Source organism: Fundulus heteroclitus, unplaced genomic scaffold (genome assembly GCF_011125445.2).
Source record: "Fundulus heteroclitus isolate FHET01 unplaced genomic scaffold, MU-UCD_Fhet_4.1 scaffold_49, whole genome shotgun sequence".
Lineage (NCBI taxonomy): Eukaryota > Metazoa > Chordata > Actinopteri > Cyprinodontiformes > Fundulidae > Fundulus > Fundulus heteroclitus.
In genome coordinates this window covers 725,248-751,939 of record NW_023396912.1, presented here as the reverse complement: position 1 = coordinate 751,939, position 26,692 = coordinate 725,248, and the positions used below count along the sequence as shown (strand labels likewise).

General features: G+C 39.0%; 2 protein-coding genes across 6 annotated transcripts in view; both read left to right on the top strand.

Moving 5' to 3' along the window:
* The window catches only part of LOC110367769 (zinc finger protein 239-like), a 577,202-nt gene that overhangs the window by 5,320 nt on the left and 545,190 nt on the right, over positions 1-26,692 (top strand). The window lies entirely within an intron of this gene.
* On the top strand, positions 7,195-21,919 carry LOC105923908 (pogo transposable element with KRAB domain). 4 transcript variants are annotated; one of them, XM_036132306.1, is made up of 8 exons: positions 7,204-7,541; positions 8,840-9,285; positions 13,565-13,769; positions 14,982-15,056; positions 15,158-15,208; positions 15,308-15,724; positions 16,459-16,605; positions 16,722-17,948. In XM_036132306.1, the coding sequence occupies exons 2-8, from the start codon at positions 8,935-8,937 to the stop codon at positions 16,829-16,831; spliced, it is 1,356 nt and encodes a 451-aa protein (XP_035988199.1). In that variant the 5' UTR covers positions 7,204-7,541; positions 8,840-8,934; the 3' UTR covers positions 16,832-17,948. The 4 variants fall into 4 exon arrangements, with proteins under 4 accessions (XP_035988201.1, XP_035988198.1, XP_035988197.1 ...); XM_036132305.1 differs by lacking the exons at positions 14,982-15,056; positions 15,158-15,208; positions 15,308-15,724; positions 16,459-16,605; positions 16,722-17,948 and adding an exon at positions 20,412-21,919 and having other exon boundaries at positions 7,199-7,541; positions 8,840-9,003; positions 9,037-9,285; XM_036132304.1 differs by lacking the exons at positions 14,982-15,056; positions 15,158-15,208; positions 15,308-15,724; positions 16,459-16,605; positions 16,722-17,948 and adding an exon at positions 20,412-21,919 and having other exon boundaries at positions 7,199-7,541.

The window sequence follows — 26,692 nt, the reverse complement described above, 5'->3', positions numbered from 1 at the left end:
GTGTTTAAGAACCCCAGAGATAAACTGTAGCTGAATATATTAGCCCGTCAGATATTAACATCAGAGAACTTTCTTTTTATGTGAACTTTTGAAGACGCCACCAGAGAATCTCACGGCTATTTAATCGTCTATCTGACTCCAGCTCGCCCAGATGGTTTCAGACTGAGAACGGGTATGCTTCCTGTATGAGGGTTATTTTGTTTCAAAACTATTTGTGCATTGTAAGTGTGAATTTGAAGTTGTAGAGAGAGTTGCATATCTAAGTTTTGTATTTGTAGAGAAAAAAAAATCACAAGTATACTATTTTTTTTTATTTTATTTTTTTTTACATGTATTCAGTATTTTAAGTAAGAGAAAAAGCCTTGCGTGAGATGGCTCTGAATCTTAAAAAGTAACAAACAATCTCCAACATAAAAAATAGAAAAGCAGAAAAAACGATCAGACTGCTGGCTGATAAAAGATCAGGATTAAAGGGCAATCTGCTGGCTCTGAAAACCCAGTCAGGGTGGGTTATTCTACTCTTAATGGGTGTTGTAGCCTCTTTAATTGGAGGGCAGGTTGGTCTTAACAGGTGAGAACAACGTCTCTTAGGACGGCGCAAAAGATGTATCTCGTTTCACTGCACCAGTTCAAACGTTTGGCCCCGATGGAGACTTCTATCAGACAGACAGAGGAGGAGGCATTGGATTCTAAAATGAGATATTTAATAAACCAGGGCTGAGTTATTTGGAAAAAATATAACGTTCTTCTGCAAAGGTACCTGACTGGAACAAGGTCAGCTGGAGGAACCCTGAGTGACTTTATCTGTGCAGCGTGACCTGATACCTGGAAATAATGCCGGTGAGGCAGACTCTGGCTTTACATCTGCTCCTGTTGAAAAGGAAAGAACAGCAAGTGAAGTTATAAAAGCCCTGCTAGAGATGAGAGAACGCAAAATGCATATTGAAAAAGTTAACCGACAGTAACAGGAGCTGGACCCCCAAAGGTGAGTTTGTTTATCGGATCGTTGATGAGAGGGTCTCGTTTGCTCGATTTGTTAAAAAAATCTCCTGCTTCCGTTTGAGAGGGAAACACAAAGACAGGAAGCTGCAGGCTGGAGCCATTTCCTGACTGCCTTAAAGGAGCTAGACATCCCTGTGTCCCGCGTGCCCATGAGCAATACACACGCCTGACAGAAATGGATGGAGTAGAACCTGGAGAAGCCTCTCGCACAACTAAAAAAGGAAAATTGTGTTGTCCCCTAAATTTCCAGGAATAAATTCCCAGGAATAAACAAAACGCAAACAATGGAGAAACTCCGCGCAAAAGAGTAAAAAAAAAAACTCTCCATGGTTGAAGTTTTCACCCTAAAGTCTATGAAATAAAAACTCAAAAGAATTCCCAATAAAGATACATCTATTGTTTCGTTATTGTATGTTTTTAGGGTAGTAAGTTTGTAACAATCTTTAAACATTTGTAAAGAACACGTTCCTTGTTTAAATGAGCAGGAGACCCGCTTTCTGATACATTTCTGATATTATTTTCACAAATTCAGATACATAATTTTTATAAGCAGCTTAGAAAAACTAAGAACATATAAATCTATTTCAGCTCATTAAGAACACGAAGGTGAATTTTTTACTAGACCAAGTGGTATAGCAAATCATCTTAATGATTATTTCATAAACAAAATAAATAAAGTAAAAGATACTACACAGCTATATAAAACAAATGTATCAAATACACTAATAAATAAGACGATGGAAGGTAAAACCTGTAGCTTTAAATTAAAAAGTGTTTCTAAAGTGGAATTACTTCTGATGAATTATAAAAACAAACCACCTGCTGTTGACTACCTTGATCATATGTTGCTTAAACCAATAGTTGCTATTATTGCTCCTATTATTGCTCATATAATTCATTTGTGTTTTATGCATAATATATGTTAAAATATGTAAAGTAGTGCCAATACCTAAAAATAAGAAAATGCCCTTTTCTGGATCAAACAGTTGAGCAATAAGTTTATCACCAATTCTTGGTAAAATAATGAAAATAATTGTTTATGAGCAGATTCAGTCTTATTTTAAGAAAAATGATTTGATTACAACTTTTCAGCGTGCATATAGAGAAAAACACTGAACAGCCACTGCCCTGACTTGATTTCACTGCAGCATTTGATATCATCGAACATGAATTACTATTAAAAAAACTGCATTATGATGGATGAAAGGTTATTTGTCAGATAGAAGACAACTAGTTTATTTTAATGGCAGTTTTTTAAAGGTAAGGGCTGTGAAACACGGCGTACCTTTACACAATCTTTACCAATGACCTTCCATCTGTTTTAGATAAGGAGAGCTTCTCCATGTTTGCAGATGATTCCACTGTATACAGAAAAAACGAAATTTGACTCAGCATAGAGAAAAAATCATGTTGATCAAAGAGAAGAGGCTAATTGATAATAGATTGTGTTGGGACAGACATGTTCAGAAATTGTTAATTAAAATGAGTAATACTTTATCGGTTATTAAAAGGTGTTCAAAGTATTTTACACCGCAGATTCTTACACAATTACTTGATGCTTTGATTATTGCTCAGTGGTTTGGTCAAATACTTTATCAATTAATATAAAAAACACTACAAATAATTCAGAATAAAGCTGCATGTGTCGTTCTCTCATGTGGGTTTAGATCAAATGTGGACAAAATGCATGAAAGCCTTTAATGGTTAAAAGTTAGAATTATAATGTTGTATTCAGTAATGCTATTTCTATATAATGTATTAACAAATAAAACACCTTTCATTTTATATACAAAACTATCCTTTAGTATTGATACACATCATTATTCGATGAGATTTGCAGTAGGAGGTGGTTTTATTTTACCTAGAATTAAAACTAAATTAATTCAACGTTCAGTTAGTTACAGGGCAATGTGTGAATGGAGTTCACTCCCAAATAAAATCAAACAACAGAATACTCTCTATGGTTTCAAAACTTCACTTAAGAAATATTACCTACAAAGAAACTTGAATAGTTAATGCTAATTTAATAAAGTTGTGCTGATCCGTCAACACAAAGCCTGTTTGCCTCCCCAGAACCGTCACTCTGTGCTGCTTATCAGCCAAAATAAACAGGAAGCTGCAGCTCACGACTTTTCTTACCCTAAAGGGATCATAATCCCCAGGACTGTTGATTATTCACCGTCCTGACAGAGCAGCGCCGGACTGAGGAAGAATCCGTGCAGCTCACGACTAATTACAACAATAAACAGGCCTCAGCCGGCCTACGCTCAGTAGGGCTTCTGATGGTGTTGGTAAAACTGTATTATATGTAGATTTATAGAAAAATATGAAATTAAAACCTGAAAACCTGAGTCTTTGTTTTGTTTTTACTTTCTAAAGTTGTATTATCTGCTCACTCTGAAAAAGAACGGTCCAGATTAGCATTAAGAACCCAACATACAACAGGAGTGTGGATAGTAACTGTAGCGTCCCTGTACTTGCAGCAGAGCGACAAATTATTTTGCTAATTTTATTAGTAAACTGAGGACCTGAATGTAAAATAAGGCACTCACTTTTTTTATTTCTATGTTTTATTCAGTGAGACAGATTTAGAAACCATTCTCTGAAACAAAAATGCTGGAATCCTCGGCTCCAAAAAACAAATAAACAAAACGAGGTTTAATTTACTAATAAATACAGTAAGATGGTATTTAAAACCTCTGGAGGTTTTTCACATTTTGTCGTGTTACAAACACAACCTTCAGTGCATTGTTTGCTGCAGTGCTAGTTTCCAAAAAGCTAAAGCTTCGTCTCTTCTGACTGAAGCACTCACTTCCAGTCTGAGTCCCAGAACAGTTTTTAGTTTTCAGTGTGTGACGGTAACACAGAGGAGACTTTTTAAACCAGCCAGCTGCTTTATGTGTCCATAATATAATCATACATGATGGTTTTAGAGATGTTATATCCTGAAAATGCTGCACTTTGCTAACAGTGGATTACTAATAATAAAAGAACAAATGTTTATTATTATGGCATTTGGTTTTATCCACACTGCAGGCTGAAGGTTGATGGTGTTGGCCGCTTTTATTTTAGTGGGGATGCTTTATTTACTAGACACAGGGGAGCTGGTCAGAGTCAAAAAGGGCTTTGATGGAGCTAAATGCAGAGCAAACATAAAAAAAGACTTGAGACTGGGGGGGGGGGGGGGGGGGTAGAGTCACCCTTCAGCAGCACAGCAGCTCTAAACATACTGGTAGAGCAAAGATGGAGTGGTTTGAATCAAAGCATATAAGATGGAATTATTTTACTATTCTATATGTTTATTTTTATCTACTGTGTTTAATGCATTTATCACGTATTCACTCATGATTATTAAAAAGGTTTTAAGGTTGGAGTTTATTCAGATATTAAAGTGTTTTTCAGATGACTAATATCTCTCTTATGTCTTTTCCTCCCTTTGTTGTTTAATGAATGTTTTAGGTGTTTGAACCTGACAATACGCCTGTGTTACACTGATCTAGTCCAAGCCCAAATAGAAAATTTAACTTGAACTTGAATCATTTTTTTCTTAAATGCTGTTTTAAATTAAATAAAGTTAATTAAACCAGCTGCGCCTGTTTCTCGGGTGTTCTGACAGATGAAATGAGAAAACTGTTCCTTAATTTTCCAGGAAAACCTGAAAGAAAAACAGGGATTGGCGTTCAGAGTTACTGCAGGGCTATCGCTAAATAGGTTTAATTAAAAAACACACATTTTACTGTAAGGAGCTGGAGAAAAACACGTTTACTAATGTAGCGCTGCGCGCTCTTCCTCCTGCCCATATATGGAAGACGCTGTGACACACCTGGTTGTAGCGAGACAGGTGATGAGCGTTTACCTGTAAAAGCAGGTAGATCGCTGACTACTTAGGTTGACCTGCTACTGTTTCAGTTTCAGTTTAGAATCTTTATTTTTTTATGGTTAGATTTTATCCTCTCCTGGTTATTGATGGGGAAGTTTCTATTGTTTAGTCCTCTGCGTAGTTTTAAACTAAAGGACCTACGCTGTCCCCGACTCCAGCTGTGTTTATTTAGACTGAGGCGACTAGTGGAAGGGCAGTTTTATCTTTTCTTTGTTGTATTCACCATTTTTTTATTATTGGGGACACCTGGGTGCATTTAGTTGTATTTTTTTCTTCTTTATTATTCCTCACCAATCAGTCTAACTTAATTGGGTTTTAACTGTTTCTCAGCTACAATGATTCCATGAATGGACCCCTACTTTTAATGTGGTACTTTTTTGTATAATGAAATAAACTGATTTGCCCATAGGAACGTTGGAATTTAATAAAACTTTAATCAACGTGCAACAGTGCCTCTGGTAATTCTTGCAAACTTATCTGTGATCTGGTAAAAGGAGGATGTAAGGTTATCAACTAACAAACTGTAGGTCACACTAATATGTTGTAAAAGCCTAAAACTCGCATCCTATCGCCCTTCACAGAGCCCCAGATGGTTTTTAGGATAAGAAAAGTCGTGACTTCCAGCATCCTGTCCATTTCTGCTGACAGGGATGATTAGCAGGACAGCGTGACGGTTCTGGGGAGACAGACACACTCTTTGTGTTGAGGGATCATGTGACTGAGACAAGGCGACACCTCCTCTGGTGCTTCCTGCCACGTGGGAGCCTCGAACAGCGGAGGGGGGGGGGGGTATTCTGTTAACTGATTCCTCCCCAGCAGATCTGCTGATGATCACATGGAGAACGTGACCTACACAATGTGTGGACAGATGTTGTTCTTAGCAGCATTTACTGACCCCTCACTAAATGCGTTTTATATTTGTTTATTTTGATCCTAAAGAGTAAAAGCCTCCTATCCTGCAGCCTTTAGGCCTTCAGAGTCTGACGGCTCTTACAGCTGAAAAAAAAAACACATTTGTTCAGTTGTGTTAGCATCATTTAATAAAATAACATTGCTGAGCTGCTTTGTACTTAATTTTGTACGTAGATCTCAGTGCAGAAACAGTTCCATCATGTGAGGAGTCCTACATCTGTGTTCTGCATCCCTTTTAATGTTTAATAATATACGCCCATTGCATTTCATAAAAAACATAAGCTGCAGAAACATATTTTCTTAGAAAACACCTTTGTACACAACCAAAATTAATTTACGCAGAATTAAATTAACTTATTCTCAATGACAAACATTTAGAAGTACACATAGATGCGTGTATTCATATAGATTTATGCCATTGGGTGGGCGGTGGGCGAGAGGCGGGGTGCAGCCTGCACAGGTCGCCATATTGATGATGAACATCCATGCCAGCAGGGGGCGGTAATGATCACCTGGAGTTTTTTTTAATCCAACCAGCAATAAACTGCAGAAGAAGAAGAAGTTTGAGTTTATACAGGAGAAATGATTGCAATATTATTAGCTGTTCAATGGGTGGAAGAAGTTAAACCACTAAGATCAGTCATTTGTTCAGATTCTAGTTCATCTTTAATTAGTTTGCAATATAATCACTCAGAAAGCAGGCCAGATATTTTAATAGAAATTCAACAGACACTATATAGATTAAATATGATGGGTTTAATTATAAATTTTGTATGGATACCGGCACATTATGGAATTAAAGGAAATTAACAGGTAGATAAGGCAGCAAAAGAAGCTGTTAGAATTTCATCAGTGGATTTATTTGTTAATTTTAGTAAATCTGAAGTTAAAATGTTAACTAAACAGAAAATAAAGGATAAATGGCAAAAGGAATGGAAGAAAGGAAATAAAGGACGTTGGTTTTATAAAATTCAAAAGAAAATTGGAGAAATGAGAAGAACAGAAAGAACAAGAAGAGAAGAAACAATCATTTCTCGATTGAGGTTTGGCCATACCGGATAAAATTGTACTCTGTTTATCTTAGGAAAACATAGGAATGGCAAATGTGAATATTGTGGGGTAGATAAACAGTTGAGCACGTGATGTTATACTTTAATAAATATGAGGAGGAGAGACAGCAATTCATTCGAAATTTTAGTAAAGTAAAAGTTAAATTAGATTTATTTCAATTATTCAGAAGTTATTCAGATAGTAACATTTACGGTATAGTATTTCGATATCTAAAAGTAACACATTTATATAATAGAATTTAATTCCTGAGAGTCATTCTGGTCCACACTCCATTCCAGTAGATGGCGGAAATGCATCTATCTGTTGTTTGCCAACCGCCAAAAAATTTCAAAGAAGAAGAAGAAGAAGAAGAAGAAGAAGAAGAAGAAGAAGTTTAAGTTTTTCTTCCTCAACTTGCCTCCAAGCAGCAGAAGCTCCAGAAGCTGTGAAGTCCAGCTGCAGATTTGAAGCCTGGTTCCGACCCAAGAGCTTTGGAGCAGAGCGGTTCTGCGGTCCAGGAGTCCAGAACCCCCAGAGGATCCTCCGAGGAGAAGCCCCTACCTCCTTGTTTCCTCGCTGCTTCCTCACATTCCTTCCCTTCGGCCTGAAGGAGGAGACGATCGCTGCTGCCTGAAGCCGCCTCACGGACACCTGGGCCGCTCAGAACCTCCTCCGGACCGGGAGAAGAGCTCCGCAGGTAAAGGCCTGTCTTTGCTTACTTTGTCCGTAGCTTGGCTCATCCAGGAGCTTAGAAGCAGGACGCTCCAGGACCGCCGCTGTCTGCTCAGCGGGAGCTGGAGGTGAGACTTCTGGACCCATCCAGAACCAGAACCTTGGCTCTGATCACACTCTCAGCCTCCCTCTGAGCCTCCCTCGTGGGTTTCACTCCTTTGTTTAAATCCGTTAGCCAGTTAGCTATGAGCTAGCTGGCCAGTTAGATGGGAGCTACCCATCTAGCTAGCATGCTAGGCTAGGAGCTAGCCTAGCATGCTAGCAGACACTCTGCTGTCGCTATGCAATCAAACTGCTTGTTTCCAGGGAAGATTTTTGTTTAGTTCATTTTGACTCGCAGGTCGAGACAACGAGTCACATAATTACGTTAGCTCAGCTCCTTTTTGCGTTCCAGTTTCCATCTGGTCGGACAGGAAAAAGCATGGACGCTGGCGCTGTTATTAAAACAATAGCAACAATGACATTAACGCGGTTCTAGGCGGTATTCTGTGTGAATAAACAGCTGAAACGTTCCGTCTGATGAACCCTGAAAGGCAGCAGCTGTCAGACCCACATGGAGAACAGAGAGCTGCTAAAAACAGTCATTGTGTAAAGTTTTACTCGGTGCTGCTGAAAGTAGCAGCCACCGTGACGCTGAAGTCGGGTACTATCCCGCTGCACCGAGTTTCTGTCTTTAGGGCCGTTACAGTTGATATTTCCGACACGGAGGTCAAGAATTACAACTACAGATGAAAAAAATAAGTAAAAATACTAGCTATTGTTTGCCACGTTATTACCTGTACACGTTTATTGCTTGTTTACCGTGTGTAGCCTAAACCTGTGTATGTCCTGGACAAAGAAAAGTCACCATGGTAACACGCGGTGGCAACAAATGATTTCAGAAATGCACCGTTTCACCTCAGGATCAACTTCTAGATATTATTCACCAAAGTTCATCTGTATCTGCTATGGAATTTCAAAATTAAAGCACAAAACAGTCCAGGGGAGATTTTTTTGTACGTTGATTTTTATTTGATCGGTATTAATTATTAATACTCTCCACTCTCTATTTATTATTAATAATCCTCCAGTCCCAAACATATGCTTTAATGAAACTGGAGAGGAAGGAAGTGGAAGTTGGATTTAGAGTAGTTTTAAAACGCTGCAAAGACCAGATAATGTTTAATATGTCCTGATGTTTTGAAACCTGAAAGAGGGTGTAATTCCTTAATTAGCTAAACATTTAAGAAACCTTTTAACCTGATCAGCTGTTGTTTCTACCAGGGTGCATCTCAGAACATCTCTACCCAGAGCTTCAGCTGAAGAATCAGAACATCTGAGGACCAAAGAGGCTCTGGAGTTCATCAGGCAGGACCAGAATGATGGAGGAGAACCATGAGATGAAGACGGGGGTGAAGGAGGAGAACCATGAGATGAAGATTGAAAAGGAGAACCATGTGATGAAAACGGAAGTGAAGGAGGAGAACCACGAGATGAAAACGGAAGTGAAGGAGGAGAACCACGAGATGAAGATTGAGGAGGAGGAGGAGGAGAACCAGAAGATGAAGATTGAGGAGGACGAGAGCCATGAGATGAAGACGGAGGTGAAGCAGGAGGAGAATGAAGAGGTTAAAGTTGAGGAACACCAGGACCAGGAACCAGACCTCCACCCTGTGAACACCACCAACCAGACCGACCCAGCCTCCTCCTCTGGTCCCCCTGATCTACAGGTCAGTGTTCAGGTCTTTGTCTTTTCTACAGCGATCAAAACCTGATAGGAAGTCAATGAGAATAAAGAAACAGAAAAATATTTCTTATATTAACTCAAACAGGTGAAGGAAACATCTCATCTTCTCCTGACAGATCATTATAAGCCCATTTTCCACTGATATCTCCAGGATTTTTTACCTTTTATTTTCCCAGAAAGTCCCTGAGATTCAGAATCTCTTTTACAACAGAGACCTGGCTAAGCTAGCAGCCAGATCTCTACACACACCATATTTCCTGGACTATAAGGAGCACTTAAAGCCTTTATGTCTAAAAATGAGGTTTAATAGTCCGGTGTACATACATGGCCTACGGTTCTGGTTGTTCTCACTGACCTCAAAGCGATTTCTTGTGCTTCACGGCGCTCCATCAAAATGTTTTACCTTGACTTTGGTAAACTGGCGTTCAAAGCCGCGGCGCTAGGTAGCATTGCAGCCGCCGTAGTCACGACGGACACGCAGTGATACACGCTGTGCTTCACCATGATACTACTGTGTGTGTATGTGTGTCTTTGTGCATAAGGGCCCCAAAATGGCACCTGTCAAAAGACACGCTTACGACGCGGACTTCAAACTCAAGGCTATCCGTCACGCAGCCGAACACGGGAATAGAGCCGCTGCCAGAGAGTTCAGCGTTAACGAGTCAATGGTGCGGAAGTGGAGGAAGCAGGAAGACGACCTGCGCCACGCCAAGAAGACCACGCAGAGTTTCAGGGGGAACAGCGCCAGGTGGCCACAGGTGGAGGACCAGATTGAGCAGTGGGTTACTGAGCAGAGAGCAGCAGGCAGGAGCGTCTCTACCGTCTCTATCCGCAGGAAGGCAACAGCGCTGGCGCGGGACATGAACATCAACGACTTTCTGGGCGGTCCTTCTTGGTGCTTTCGCTTCATGAAAAGACATAATCTGACCATCCGCACACAAACCACCGTCTCACAGCAGCTGCCAGAAGGTTACAAAGAGAAGCTGGCCACTTTCAGCGCGTACTGCTAGAAACAAGATGGCTGAAAAGAAGGTCCGGCCGGAGCAGATCGCCATCATGGACAAGGTGTCCCTCACCTTTGACGTGAACCACACCGTGGAGGAAGAGGGACCAGAGCACCACAGGGAGAAAGGAGTCATCCCTCTCTGTAGTTCTTGGCTTACAGACTGAACAGCATAAACTTCTCCCTAAGGAGATTTTCAAGAGGAAGACTTTGTCAAAGCTAACCCAAAGGACTGGATGGACGAAGACAAAACGAGTGGCTGAGAGAAGTTTACGCCAAGAGACCGGAAGGCTTTCTCCACGAATCTCGACTTAATGTGCGCCCGTCTCTGCAATGCTGTTAAAAACTTTACCAACAAAGGGAGACAGCGACTTACGACACTGTCAATGGATCATGGATCCTGGGCTAAGGTATCAGTCTCAGCTGTGGTCCGAGGTTTCACGCTCAGGTAACACCAACATTAACCCCGTTTACACTACCTGTTTTTAACCGTGCCGAGAACAGTCCGAGCTCGGTAACTGAGATAACTATCCAGTGTAAATGGATCACAAACTGAACTGAACCGTGCTAAATTTAGTCCAGTTCGATAGGTGGGCTCGGTCCATTTTTTCCTTGGCTCGGTTCTCTGATAAACAAAGAGCGGATCTCCTTACAGTCAGCCAACTAGTTTTCATTCATACAAATACTAGCTTCCCTACCGTGACACACGGTTTCCAGTGATGATTCTGCTAAGCAGTGATGAACCTCATCATCTGTTGTTGTTTCCTGCGTCTGTAAATCCTGGTTAGCCATTCGTTTGTCTCATCCACGTCCTAAAAGCCGACTCCGTCAAGTAAATTCACCAAAAGGTTGCCGTCTTCGCCTGACTCTCCGCTAAAAGCAAATATAACCAAACATAACTTCCTGAATGTTACGGGCGCCGCCATTTTGATTTGCTTGATTTTCTCATTCAATCCCAGAGAGCAGCAGTACTGCAGATCGTCACTAGGAGGCGAGGAACCGAGATAGGGTGATGTGTAAACGGTCGTCAGAACCAAGCTGGGCACGGTTAACTGATCAAAGCTCGGACCGTTCTCGGCACGGATCGGTTTATTTAACAAGGGTAGTGTAAATGAGGCTATAGTGTTGGATAATAACGTCAAGGATCCAGGCTGGATGTGATCACCTAACCGGGTAACTCAGACACTGAAGAGGAAGAATTTGAGGGGTTTGTGGAAGTGGAAAGAGCTGAAAGTCAGTGTGTTACTGTTTTGTGTTATAACTGAACAACTACAACAACAAAGTTATTGTGAATACGCTAACTTTTGATGTAACGGTATCGGACTAAAAAAGGTTAAGAGTTACCGTATTGTGAATACGCTCATTAACATTAGAACAATGTTGAGTTGTTGTGAACACGTTTAATAAAGTTTGACTGACTTACCCTATCTGACTGTTGTTTGTTTACTGCGCCTTATATTCCGGGAAATACGGTACATAATAAACCCCAAGTTACATTTTCATGATAAAAGAACAAAATGTTAAAAATACAATGAGACTCTCAAGAAAAACAAAAACATGTCTGCATCAGAATATTGTTTACAGTAGTTTTTATTAATTAATGGACATGAGGATTTCTAACTTAAGCTCTTTCTGTAGATTATTCCACCCCTAAGGTCCTGAATAAGAAAAGCAATCGCTTTGAGGAGCGTAGCTCATACGTACCAGAGCAAACAGGAGGTCCAGTGGAAGGATACCAAGTATAGCTTTATAGATAAAGATATATCAGTGCGGTTATTTAGACTACGTTTGTGTAACACCTTTTTCCCAAAATAACTAGTCATTATCTCTCCAAAGCTAAAACAGTAACTCCACTCCAGACTTCCATCACACCTTGTATCACTACCTCTATGTATAAAGGTAAAAGTGGTAGTGAGAGGCAGGTTTTAGCAAATAAAATAATTTAGATAACATCTTCATATTCCTAACAATGGTCAAAATAGCAGTCCTCATATCTATTCCTGAATGGAGACATCTGCGCTCCGTGGTGTTGTTCTACCCAAAGCACCGCCGGCTGCTGCTTCGTACTCTTTCCATGTTGCTTCGCCACGGTGTTCATTTTTCAGGTGAGCTATTCGCGTTGTTGTGTTAAAACTCCTCCTCGACGTTTTTGCTGAGCAGGTTTTGCAAACTGCAATGCTGTTTTCATCTTCTTATACCGAGAAACACACTGGGGAAGACATGTTTGTTTGTTTATAGTCGGGCAATAATGAACCCAAGCCTGGGTCCTGATGGTAAGGAACGCAAAATCCACATGTCTTGTCCACTGCAAAAACAGGACTAGAAATAAGTAAAATGTTCTTAAAATGAGTGTATTTGTCCTTGATTTGAGCAGGTAAATAAGACTATTTGCCAATGGAATAAGATTTTTGTACTTAAAATAGGAACAATTCATCTCCATCATCTTATTTCAAATGCAGGATGTCTATAATTATCTTATTTTAGGGGTCAAAATGCTCATTCTATTGGCAGATAATCTTATTTACCTGCTCAAATCAAGGATAAATACACTAACTTTAAGAACTTTTTACTTATTTTTAGATCCATTTTTGCAGTGTCCTGCTTCGGGGCTACTCTGCCTGAATAAAATTCCAACAGAATTAATTTATCGGCTATTTTTATCTGGAAAATTTATTTATCGGCCGATTTAATAAAAAAAAAAAAAAAAAAAAACACCAAATCGGCCAATATTTTATCGGTCCGATAAATATCGTGCATCCTTACTCTATATATAATTTGTGTAAATAAATAATTTAGATCACTAAGCTGTCATGATCATAACTGGTTCTGGCTCTAGGTACAGCAGGTCTGAGAGGATGAGTTTTGCCTTTACATGGTGTAGAATAGGCTAGACTTCTGCAGTCATAGCTGAACCAAAAAGACCAAAATAAATAAGCGTATATAGACAAACACTGCCCCAAAGTTTTGATGCAGTGCAAAAACTCAACTATGCATTATTTTATTTAAAAAATTAATGAATCGCCAATTTTGGTGCAACTTGTAATCTATTTGTTATAAAACTATCAGAGCTTAGGGATAATAATTTTACAGTAAGTAGTGTGTAAATAACTAAGCCAACCAACCTGCTACTGATTAGGTTACATCTTCTTGGTCCAGTCCTTATTTTTAATTAATATTTCTAAAAAGCCCAATTGCACATGCCTAGGTCTGTTTATTGTTTTCTTTTTTTAAGTCTAATCTCGGTATTATTCATTTTTAGGTGGGGAAAATGACCCAGAAAAGAAAAGCTCCAGCAAACGAAGACACAGATGAAGTTGTAAAGAAAAGGTTGGCCTATGACCCCAGCGGTCCGTCGGTGAGCACCAGCAGCAGCCAAGAGGCAGATTCCATTGATCTTCAGATCGATGACACAGCCACCAGAATAGGTGCTGCACCAGCCCTTCTGGACATTTCATCAGTCTCAGGTAGGTTGATGTAAAGTAGATTTATTATTTTGAACTGTGTGCCACGGAAGTATTTTGTTAAAGATTTTAACCCTAAACTGGTGCACAGTAACTAAAATTGTTCTGGTAAATTTGGTTCTTCTCTGTAAAATGAGTGTAAATATTTTCAGCATTATGAAGAAAGTAAAGCACTTTTTTAATATTTGTCTTTGAACACCAGGGATGTATGAGAACCCTTATGTCAAACTGGATTTATGACCCCTGTGATACCCCTACGCCCCCATGTCACTGGTTTTATGTGTGATCTCTTTCACGCCGTGTTAGCTGTTAATCATTTTTTTATTATTTTAATTCTTGTCAGGTTTAAATACCTACAACGTTCATTAAACACAGGGGAATAAAGACAACAGACGTTTATTTTACTTGCAAGGAGAAAAGCAGAGAGATGTGTTCAGTTACAAATCTGTTACTGTTCTGAAGGACACTCCGCTGCCGCCTCACTTTTTATTTTCACAGGGAGACCACATTGCAATGTGACCTTTAGCATCATAAACTAGCAGTTCAGTTATGCAGAACAACCTTAATAATTGAGTATTTAGTCATCAGAAAACAGATGGCTGGGTGCAATGCATCACAGTCACAAATAGTACTGGCAAAAACATTTATCACGAGGTTTGTCTCTGCACAAGCCTTACTCTGACACAGAAGAGACGGATTAGTCGTCTGAAAAACACTTTAATATCCGAATAAACTCAAACCGTAAAACCTTTTTAATAGTAATGAGTAAATGCGTGATAATGCAATGAACACGGTAAATTAAAATAATACATTTAGAGAATATTTCAAATAATTCTAACAATTCTTTTATGCACAAGACGTGTTTGTGTCAGGAAATGTATTATGTGGGTTACTTACAACAAAACAACAAAATGTGTAGTTTCAGGTATACTATGTTTGCATGCAATGTCGGTGGCTAGGACGTCGTTTTTAGGGTTTTACGGCTTTAAGGCGTGTGTTCGTGTCAGGACATCTGTTTTTGTCGGGTTACTTAGAATAAATGTTCAGATTCAAGTACCGCTAGGTTATCCAATGAGACGAGTTTAGGGATGGCATGTTGTAGTTTTTTCCCCTTTTCTAATAATAAAAACCCTTTCAAACTTCCTGTCTCAAAGGCTAATCGATACACAGTCTACATTAAGTACAATTTAAAACAAAAAATGTCTAAACTTCCAGCTGCCAAGATAATCAAAGGTCGACTCCATAGCCTTGCCTCGGCCCAATCACAGGACACCGCCACGACACTCACCGGTAAGTTACCGGTTTAATAAATATAACAATCGTAAAGCTCTACATTCATTAGCAGCTTTTAATATATCATATATTTAATTATGTCTGTCATTATTTCTTAGAACCCCCTCCAGACGAGTTCCAAGATCTTGTTTTAACACAACCCGACTACGGTATGATCTAATTAAATCTCAACTTACTTTAATATTCTCTATTTTTTTTTATTTAAATATATCTAAAATATTAATTCTTTTTAACCGTTTTTTTTACAGGTGTAATACATTCTACAGAGAGACAGTTCTCTAAGAACCCGTGCGTGTACATGGGGAGGCTCCCTGGCATAGAAAAAGACCCGGACGACACACGTTCCAACGGGAGAAGACGACCGCTGACAGACCAGGGTTCTAATAACGGCGCGCTGGTGTTAGAGTCCAGTCGGCTCCACACCCCCCCACCTCCACCTCCACGTCTCACACCTCCACGTCTCACACCTCCACGTCTCACACCTCCACGTCTCACACCTCCACGTCTCACACCTCCACGTCTCACCGCTCCACCACCGGCTGCTGGCTGGTGGCGCCTAGCCTCCCGCTACGGTCATACCTCACTGGTACCGCGGGGCTTCCCGCTACGCCGTGGTCAAGCTAGAGGGCGACTTTTCGCCCATGTCAGACGCACTGCTGCGCATCGTAAGTTAAGAATAATTTAGCTATTATTTTATTCCCCAAAACTATTGTGGATTGTACAGGACTTTCTCAGAAAATTAGAATATTGTGATAAAGTTCTTTATTTTCTGTAATGCAATTAAAAAAACATGAAATGTCATACATTCTGGATTCATTACAAATCAACTGAAATATCGCAAGCCTTTTATTGTTTTAATATCGCTGATTATGGCGTACAGCTGAAGAAAACTCAAAAATCCTATCTCAAAATATTAGAATATTTCCTCAGACCAAGTAAAAAAAAAATTTATAACAGCAAAACAAAATCAAACATTTGAAAATGTCCATTAATGCACTCAGTACTTGGTTGGGAATCGTTTTGCACAGATTAGTGCATCAATGCGGCGTGGCATGGAGGCAATCAGCCTGTGGCATTGCTGAGGTGTTATGGATGCCCAGGATGCTTCAATAGCGGCCTTTAGCTCATTTGCATTGTATTTTTGAGTTTTCTTCAGCTGTAAGCCATAATCAGCGATATTAAAACAATAAAAGGCTTGCGATATTTCAGTTGATTTGTAATGAATCCAGAATGTATGACATTTCATGTTTATTTAATTGCATTACAGAAAATAAAGAACTTTATCACAATATTCTATTTTTCTGAGACAGTCCTGTACTTGTTGAATTACCGCATCAAGCGTCACTCACACAATCCTTAATTCATGTTTAATTTTTTATTTATTTTTTTTTATTCACAGTAACTCTGACCTCACGGTATGCAAGATTCCCCTTAAAAAAGAAAAAAGTACTGAGTGTCGAAAAGCTACGATCGACATTGAAAACCCTTCAACGAGCGTTTGATGTTGCAAAATCCCGCATGGAAGCCATTCAAAGAATTTTAAAAGGTACATCTTAACGTTTTTTGTTTTTTTTTCCCCCAGTAACTCACAGCTACACTTTATTTTTTTTTTTTTTTTTTCCCAAAAAAAAATCAAATTATATATTTTCTGTGTCATTACAGTGACTGCATCGATATTAGACCGGATACCGACATCTACAGACCATGAAAAGCGAGTTAAGTCAAGAGCTCAGATGTTTCTGAGAGCGGGTATGATCCTGCTGGACGACTGACATGACATTAACTAATTAAAGCGTGACCTCTGTAACTGTGGATAATCAGGAGCTGGATTTTAGTGAAACTGTGAAAGCCGTTAATCATCTTCAAAATATACTGTTCATGTATCAGACTCCTGCAGACGGCTTCAGATTTAAACAATCCTCCCTCTCAACCGCCCAGTGATGACAATGTTCAAGGCTCAGCCCTTGTAGAAGCAGCCGGTGTCAGCAGCATGGCGGCCATATCCACCAGGGGGCAGCAGAGAGCGCTGACCACACTCAGGAAACTCATCCACCCCTTAATGAATGTTAACATTTCGATGTTACTGAAATAAGTCGTCCTCTCAGCGTGACTGCCTCTGCAGTAATCATCTGTGTGTCTCTATTAACCCGCCACACGTCTTCAACCCGTCACCTAGCCCAGAGCTCCACATGTTCAATGACACGCATTACATTAGTGGTGAGGACGTACCTCGAAATGTTGATGCAACGCTAGACGAGCATCAGTGGGACATTCAGCCTCGCCTTACGGATGAAAAGCTTGACGATGAACTTTTTTGTTTTTATGATTTTTTAATTTTGAGTGTATGATCGCTTTCTGGTCTGTACCAAAACATTGAAAGGACAAGTTTGTTACGCTTGTGGGTTGAACTGCTTCATTTCAGGAAACCCGGGTACAAGGTTTACTGTTGGAATTATTTTACTATTCTATGTTTTTTACTTTATTTACTGTGTTCATTGCATTTATCACATTTACTCATTGTTATTAGAAAGGGTTTTAAGGTTTGAGTTTATTCAGATAGTGTTTTTTTTTTCAGATGACTAATATCTCTTATGTATTATTGTGTTTATTATTGTCATTTATTTACTGGAGCATATGCTTCATCCTACCTCATACTGTGTTTCTCTGTCTCTTATTATTGTATAAAGCCTGAAGAGATGACTCTTTTTCCAAGAACTGAACTGTGAACGGTGTTGCATTATCTTGAATGTCACATCATAATGAGTTTTTTTGTAACTAAGGAAGTCTCTGAACACAATAAAGAGAGAGGAGGTACAGGATGTGTTATCAGAGCAGTAGGAGTTGTAACTGAGCACATCTCTGCTGTTCTCCTCTCACATAGTAACCAAACTATTGTCTGTTGTCTTTTCTTCCCTTTGTTGTTTATTGAATGTTTTAGGTGTTTGAACCTGACAGTTACACACTTATAGCTCATAATGTGCGTGGTTACCATAGCTACCTGATCCTGAGTGTGATGGTCCAGTTAGGTGTCACACCATCTCTCATCACGCAGGGCAGCAAAATTCTCTGTTTTACAGAACCTGATTATGGTCTGAAATTCATCAATAGCCTTTCATTCCTTGCTATTAAACTCAGTGCCATGCCAAAAGCCTTAGGCTTCACTGATCAGTGACTACAGGCGTCAGTGCAAGACATTTTCAAACGCGTCCATCCAATGGTTGGAGTGGGTAGCGCAGGGCAGAAATGTAGACATCCAGCATGCGTTAAACAGGGGAAAGAGAATTGGTCCTTATTATGTGGACAGGCAAGGCAAGGACAATTTATTTGTATAGCACATTTCAGTACAGAGACAATGCAAAGAGCTTTACATTATTATACCGGAAAAACTGAATAAAAGGTACAAACATATAGAACATGAAAAAATAGAAACTAAAAGCAAATATTAAAAACAGTTGGACTACAAAGTGGAACTAATGTTTCAGTAAAATCAATTTTAATCTTGATTTAAAGGAACTCAGCCTTTCCACACTTTTACAGTTTTCTGGAAGTTTGTTCCAGATAAGCGGAGCATATAAACTATAATAATATCATCTTTATTGTCATTGAAACATACATTACCATGAAATTTGTTCTGCTTTTAACCCATCACCCTTGGGGAGCAGTGGGCTTCCATGTGCGGCGCCCGGGGAGTAATCAGGGGTTAAGTGCCTTGCTCAGGGACCCAGAGTGCAGGCAGTGGGGATTGAACCGGGTACTTGCATCCTTCTCTGACTGCAAGCTGCTCTTACCACTAGGCCAACACTCCCCGTACACCGAGACGCAGCTCGGTAGGCAATTTGGGGTTAAGTGCCTTGCCCAGGGGCACATCGACATGTCTCTGTACTGTGGTGAGGAAACCTGACTGGAAAACATCAAAGCAGCTGGTCGTTGTTAAGAAGGTGTTTAATTGTTGAAACTCAGCTTTTTCAATATTCTACTGATAAAGGAGGTTTGAGATGGGCCTGTAATTCTGGAGGAGAAGTTTGTCTAAATTGTTCTTTTTCAGCAGTGGTTTGATAATTGCTGTTTTTAGGGACTGGTGGAAAACACCTGACAGGAGGGACGTGTTTATTATCTGAGTCAAATCAGACGCTATGACAGGTAAAACTTTTTTAAAGAAAGCTGTGGGGAGAACATCAAGGCAGCAGGAGGAGGAACTTAACTGCTGAATTGAATTCTCTCTTTATAGATGTCATAGTGAACCTGGAGTCTATTCTTTCTCCACCTGCGTTCAGCTTTGCGACATTCCCTTTTTTCACTTCTAACTGCTGGAGCATTTCTCCATGGAGATTTTTTCTTCCCGGAAAAAACTTTCACTTTAACTGGACCAATGCAGTTAATGATGTCTGAGACTTTAGACTGAAAGTTATCTACTAGCTCATCTACTGAGTTGCAGCCAAAGGTTGAAGTAGCAGAGTAAGCTTGAATAAAAGTTTCCGCGGCATTGTCCTTAAAGGTGCGTTTTCTTACGATGTCCCTTCGGCTAAATGAGTCACTGGAAATGATACATTCAAAGGTAACGGAGAAGTGATCGGATAAGGCAACATCAGTTACATTGACCTGTGAAATGTTTAGACCTTTAGTGATGATCAAGTCTAAAATATGCCCCTGTTTGTGCGTTGGCTGTTTAACATTCTGAGTTAAACCAAAGTTTCTAAGTGTGTCACACAGTTCTTTTGCACTTCTGTCTTCAGGGTTGTCAACGTGAAAGTTCAAGTCTCCAACAATAATTAAACAGTCATAATCAACACATATCACAGACAAGAGGTCACTAAAATCCTTAAAAAAGTTTGATGTGGACTTAGGAGGCCTGTAAACATTCAGAAACATAGTTCGTACTGGGCTCTTTACCTGGAGAGCCAGATGTTCAAAAGAGTCGAAGTTTCCCAAAAACACCTTTTTAATTCATTTTAATGGGAGCAAAAAAACCGCACAAAAAGTACAAATATTTTAAAAAGTATAAAAGTTAGCATAACCATGAGATATAGCAGTAATGTCGAGAATGAGCCGAACGTTTTGATACGAAAATCTTTGAAATCCGTTGAAGTATGCGGGTGTAGTTAGACACTGAAAAACGTACGGAAAAACAATAAGTGTTAATGCTGTATAGCATTCTCACTGATAATTAAGAATATTTAGCCGCTAACACGGCGTGGAAGAGATCACACATAAACACTGACATAGGGAGGGGGGTGTAGTGGGGGGTCACTGGACGGTCACATGGGTCATAAATCTAGTTTGACATAAGGGTTCTCATACGGTCTGTCTAACACCAAAGGGGTTATAATGTTTTTTTCTATTTATTAACTACAGGTCTTGAAATCGTAGTTATGTTGGATGGACACGACAACAAGACGGTGGATAAATCCTGTCAGACAGATACCAAATGTGAAGAAATGACGAGGTTAAAAGTGGAAAACCATATTCTGAAGAAGAAACTCTCAAACTTTGATCTTCTGACCGCCACCACACAGCAGAAACCCTTCTTCTCTGTTGATGATGTCAAAAATGATGACAAGCAGTTTCAGTTTTACACTGGTCTGACTTGGATCCAGTTCATGGCTCTTTGGAACTTTCTTGGACCGGCTAAAGATGACCTGACGTATTACAAAAGCTCAAAGCCTGAGAAATCTCCAAGTGAAAGGCCGGGTGTGAAAAGAAAACTGGACCCCATCAATGAACTTTTTCTTACCTTAATTAGACTCAGATCTGGTTTACTTCTTAATGACCTGGCATATAGATTTGGAATTTCTGTTAGCTTAGTCTCTAAAATAGTCATGACCTGGATTCAGTTTCTGTATCTAGAGCTTTCCAAATTGAAGAAACCAATGTTTGCAACACGAGAAACCGTAGCAAGGACTCTCCCCTCGTGTTTTAAGAAGTTCGAAGGGATAAGGACGATCATTGACTGTACAGAGTTCTTTGTAGAACAAGCCTCTAATTTTGAGCAACAGGATAATTTCTGCTCGTCTTACAAAAGCCGGAGGATATACAAAGTTTTAATAGCCGTCTCTCCCAGTGGATCTATCATGTTTGTATCTGATGCCTATGAAGGGTCCATTTCTGATGTTGAAATTGTTAAGCAGAGTGGATTCCTGGATCATCTCAAAGCGGGTGATCTTGTAGTTGCTGGCAAGGGTTTCACTATAAGGGACATTCTGAAAGAAAAGGGGGTTAACCTTCATACCCTGCCATCTTTGAAGGGCAGAAAAAAGCTTACGCCAGGAGAGGAAATTTACACAAAACAGATGGCCAGAGTAAGACTCCATGTCAAAAGAAGCATTGAAAGTATAAAGAAATTTAGATTGCTGGGTAAAGTTATACCCCTGTCATTGCAGCCGTTATTTTCAAAAATGGTTTTTGTAGCTGGCTGTTTAGTGAACTTCCAAGAACCAGCAGCCACCTAAATGAAAGCGTTTTAAATAGTCAGATTTACGGCTCTTTAGTGGGAGCCGGAGCCAGTCAAAAAATTAATGTTGTTACACATACTGTCCTCAGACGTACATCCTTTGATTAAAAGTCCTAATAAAACCTCATGATTCATTATGACCTTTGGCATTTGTTTACATAAAAGTTTATGGTTTGAGAGAATAAAAGGCTTTAAAGCTGCCTTGACAAGTTTCTTTTGTATACAAAACTATTACTGTCTGTCTTTCTGCTCTGCTTGGGAACTGCTCTCTAGTGTTTGCTGCGTTGTATTTTTTGTAATGGAAACAAAATACAAATAAAATATGTATTTTGAATGAACAATTTTATTAAATGACCGATGAAGGTATGTACTATGAAGACTTCCAGTAAAGGTGCACAGCCATGTTATATTATTGGTTGCTTTCAAAGTATTTCTGAAAGATTTTCCCGTCCTGCTGGCGTATTAGTTATTATCTATGGGGTTTTACGCTTTGTATTTGCTCAATTTGCTAGTAAATAAAGCCTTTCGTGTTTATTTTCAATAACAGAGGAAGTACAACAATGAACATGTGTAAAATAAGGAAGCGCCTAATGGCTATTAGCATCTCCCAGCAAAACAATGCAGAACGGTCCAAGATCCAGTGGAAAAAAAACTTGATTACTGTACTGTAATCATAGAGGGGAAGACTGGATATCTCTGGGAATACAGTATAACCGTTAATGTTTACTGAAGCAGCCAAACCTGCTGGTTGCTCAGATGTGACCGTAGAGTTGACTGACGTGAGTAAATGTTCTGATATGAGGCTCTTCAAGTTGCTTTAGATCTGTGTATTTAATTAATAATGGTTGGTCTTCGATGACAGCGAACTGCAGCTGTATTGTGAGGCATTCAAGAGGGTCAGGCTCGGTCCGGCATTATTTAATACTGTTTTATTATTTAAGCAAACCGGCATTATGAAAGTTCTGCGATATTGTCGCTAAATGGTGACACGTGTGTTTAAATTTGGTAATCGTGCTATTTTTATCTACAAAAAGGACCATAAAACATTATCAGGATACAGACTGGGTGTATATAACTTTATCATGATCAGACGGTTTTTGGTCTTTGTTTATAAGCGTATAACGTGGCTATGTACCTTTAAAGAAAAAGAATATCACATTTAGCTTATTCCTAATAACAACGCATACAAACTCTCAGTATGTAATGCAAATCACTACTTAAAATCAAGTGAGACATGTCCACTGACATGTGATCAGTATCACAATAGGTTTGATGAGTAACTGAAACTTGGATGATCATTACAAGATATTGGATTATAGTACTTTATCTTACAACAATTTTAAAATCAGAATTGGAAGATCTCTATGAAGTCATAAATTATCACTTTGAAAGTCTCTCAGAACAGGAACCATAGCATCAAAAAGTCTTTGTTGAACACAATTTTTTTTTCACTACGAATCTTTTCAGGTTCCAAAGAACAAAGTAGCACCACTCTGCAGTATGCCCATTTAATTTGGTAGTAGCAGTGTGATTTATCTTCATTGTTATCTTGTCCCCATCTCCCTTTAAACAAAAGCTGCCAGGTGTCTCTTACTCAGTGATGTAGAACAGTCTTGGGTAGGACCCCTTCTGCGCAGCTGAGATCTTGCGAGAGCTGTGTGTAAGTAGAAATAATAATAATAATAATAATATTAATACATTTTATTTAAAAGGCGCCTTTCTGGACACAAGGTTACCGTACAAAAGGATAAAAAAAAACAATTTCCGAAACAAAGTCAAAACACAGAATAAAAAACATTTAAAAAATACAAAGGCTGGGAAAATGGTGGTATATACATAATATCAATCCACCCTGGTAAGAACAAGTCAATAATTTAAAGTTAAACAAAGTAACGTTTAAATATTAACGATTGATTCATATTTCCCAATAAAACTCACTGGATGAGGACACCTTGACCAACCTTGAGAGCTACCTGGACGAGTGTTATAACATCATTGTAATGGGGAAGCTGAAAAGTTCCACAAACACACAATTAAAAGGCTCCGTTTGAGCTCTACCAATCCTGCTGACACTATATCTCCAGAGAGGAGCTACCGCGACATTCTGGAATCCATTTAAAAGAGGCTAACCAGCAACCCATGTTGCTTTGGTAGAAGTCCTACACAAGATATTTCAAGTCGCTGGAATACAACCAAGAACAGCACGCTTTTGTCACAGCTGAGAATGGATCGCTGAGGGAAGAAGTTCTCGCTTTTGTCTCATATAACACCACATTGGCTCTCTGTTTTCTGGACACAACCTGGACTGCCTCACCACCAAGAACTTTGGACCTATCTCCAATCTCCTGCCTGTTTCACTGTGTATCACCCGCACCAGAATAACGGACCTAACTCGAGCCTCAGCCCATTCTGAGCAGCCAGCTCTCAGCTTTTCCTGGCTCCTGCTCTTTGCTGAATTAAATCTTTAAAAAGGCAAACGCCATGTCTGGCTTCAACATCGGGTTCTCTGCCTTGAAGCTCATAACATAAGTCAAGGTGCAGGCTTTTCCATGAAGTACAGACAACAAACAGTCTGCTGCACAAAAATGGGTGTTTGTCTTTGCATCGTCATCAGGGAATACCAATGCAGCTTCTTCCAAGCGTTCCACAGACAATGTAAATAGACTGAGTGGACCTGTTCATAGAGTTCTCACCATTATAGAAAATGTGTAAAACCTCTCCAATGTTCAGTTGTGTAAGCATAATTTGATCAAATAAAATTGCTTTATTATAAGATTATTATATTGGATTGGTAAAAATGAATAAAATCAATAGTAAAGCTGCTATATCTAATGTAAGTAACTAAGGATTACAAAATTATATAATTTATATTTATCAAATTGAACTTAAAAGCTACCGCCCCCTGTCAGCAGTTGGACGTTTCTGCGTCCTCTCCGGTCTTTTTGACCACAAACGAGCTGCAACACACTGAATACATCTTTACTAGAAAATTACTCTTGAAACAGAAACTCTACTTTAACACTTTTATTATAAACAGGCCAAAGAAATGGTTTATATATATTCAGGTGAGGCTCTTATGATATTGCCGTGGGAAAAAGGAGAAAGAGCCTGGAATAAAGCTTACATCAGCTTCCTATAGATCATCAGGGACAAGCTCCTGTAACAGCGGTACAACCCTCACATTTCAGTAGAAACTGTTTACCAATGGTAAACAGTTTCTACTGAAAATGTGAGTTTCTACTGAAACAGACTGTGTAATAGCATGGAGTCAAGGTTATCTACGTTTCCAGGCTGCTCAGAGATAACTGACCGTTTCTTTATGCGTCCATTGTTCATATCCATGTATGTCACATCTGTGATATCCACAATTCCTGGGAATTATCTATTATTCTCCCAGTAACTGTTTTCAGCAGCTCCAGCAACCTGGTTACCTTTTGCTATGACCTGTTACCAATATAAAATAATTATCTGGTTTTATTAAATAAAACAAATGTCAATAAATATGGGCTGAACAGGAAAAGACAGACAATTCAGAATAGAGTCTATTATAATATTATCAAAGGATATTTTAATAAATATACATCCATGTTTTCCTGTTCTTTTTCTACATTAATATACAAGTATTTTTACCAGGTTAAGAAAAATACTAATCAGTTCAGTAATTCATTGTAATGTTTGTGCTTTAATTGTTTTTTATATTGGGTTTTAACACCATGAACACTATAAAGTTAATTATTGTTGCTCTTTGTGTTATTCATACCTGAGAACTCCATGTTGTGGTGGAGTTGATGCAGAGGGACAAATAATGCCGGTCAAAGGAGGAGAAGCAGGAAAGTGGAACAGGAACCCCCTAAGAAACATTGCCAGGTACAGGAAAAAGGGAAGGTTGCAAGTTCAATCTCCACAGCCTGCACTCTGGGTCCCTGAGCAAGACCCTTAACCCCAGATTGCCCACTGCTCCCGGAGGGTGATGGGTTAAAAGCAGAGCACAAATTACGCTGTAATGTATGTTGCAATGACAATAAAGACCATATTATTATTATTATTATTATTATTATTAAGAGCAGGACTGGGTTGCTAATCGGTTATTGCATTGAATTATAATAATAATTTGAGTCCCAACCAAGGCTTTAGGAAATTTAATAATAGGGTGAAAAATGCTTAATTTCAGGTCTAGGTTTAACTTGTGTTTCAAGATATAGCTTTAGTTCTTGTTCCTTAATATTTGAGTTGATTTTTCTTATAAGGCGCTTGTTTAGCAAACTTTGTTCAACAAAGAAATTGTATTTATAACTTTAAATCCACTTGTAGTTTTATTTGTAAAAAAGTGTAAAAAGTGTTTTTATACTGGAAATAAAGTGTTCCTGTCAAAATTATGTTTTCACCTGCATCCATCTAGCGATTGGATAAAAAGCCTCTCCAGACCAGACTTCAAGGTAGAACCTCTGTCCCTGCAGGCAGCCTCCAGATTGTGTATCAACAGAAGGTAACAAGCTTGAGGAAAATGTACTTTGAATGGATTATAACTTTGTCTGACTTTACAGTAAAAAAAATGCATATATGAAAACATTTGTTAATAAAAAAAAAACATGTAAGGAGTCCAACATCTGTGTTCTGCATCCCATGTGTTTAATATTATACATCCATTGCATTTCATTAAAAAACATAAGCTGCAGAAACATATTTTCTTAGATAAAACTATTACAAATTGTGTTCAGAGCAACATATTTGTACGCCACCAAAATTAATTTAACCAAAATTAATTTAACTTGTTCTCAATGTCAAACATTCATAAGTACACATAGAAGTAGGTATTCATATAGATTTATGCCAATGTATGAGCATACTTAGCTATATATTAATTTTAATTTAATCAAGCTGAATACAGCAGGGGGGGGGGGGGGGTAATGAGCACCTGGAGGTTTTATCCAACCAGCAATAAAGTCCCGAAGAAGCAGAAGTTTGAGTTTGAGCAAGAAATAAGAAAAACAGCGTTTTAAAGGATTACAGAAAACTTTTGTTTAATAAATTATAAAGGAAATTGGAGAACTATAAACTACAAACAATAAAAAAAATACAAATGATTTATTAAGAAAACAAGTATACACTATACACTATAAGATATTTAATCTCAATGAACCACCTTCAGACCAGCAGGGGGCGGTAATGATCACCTGGAGGTTTT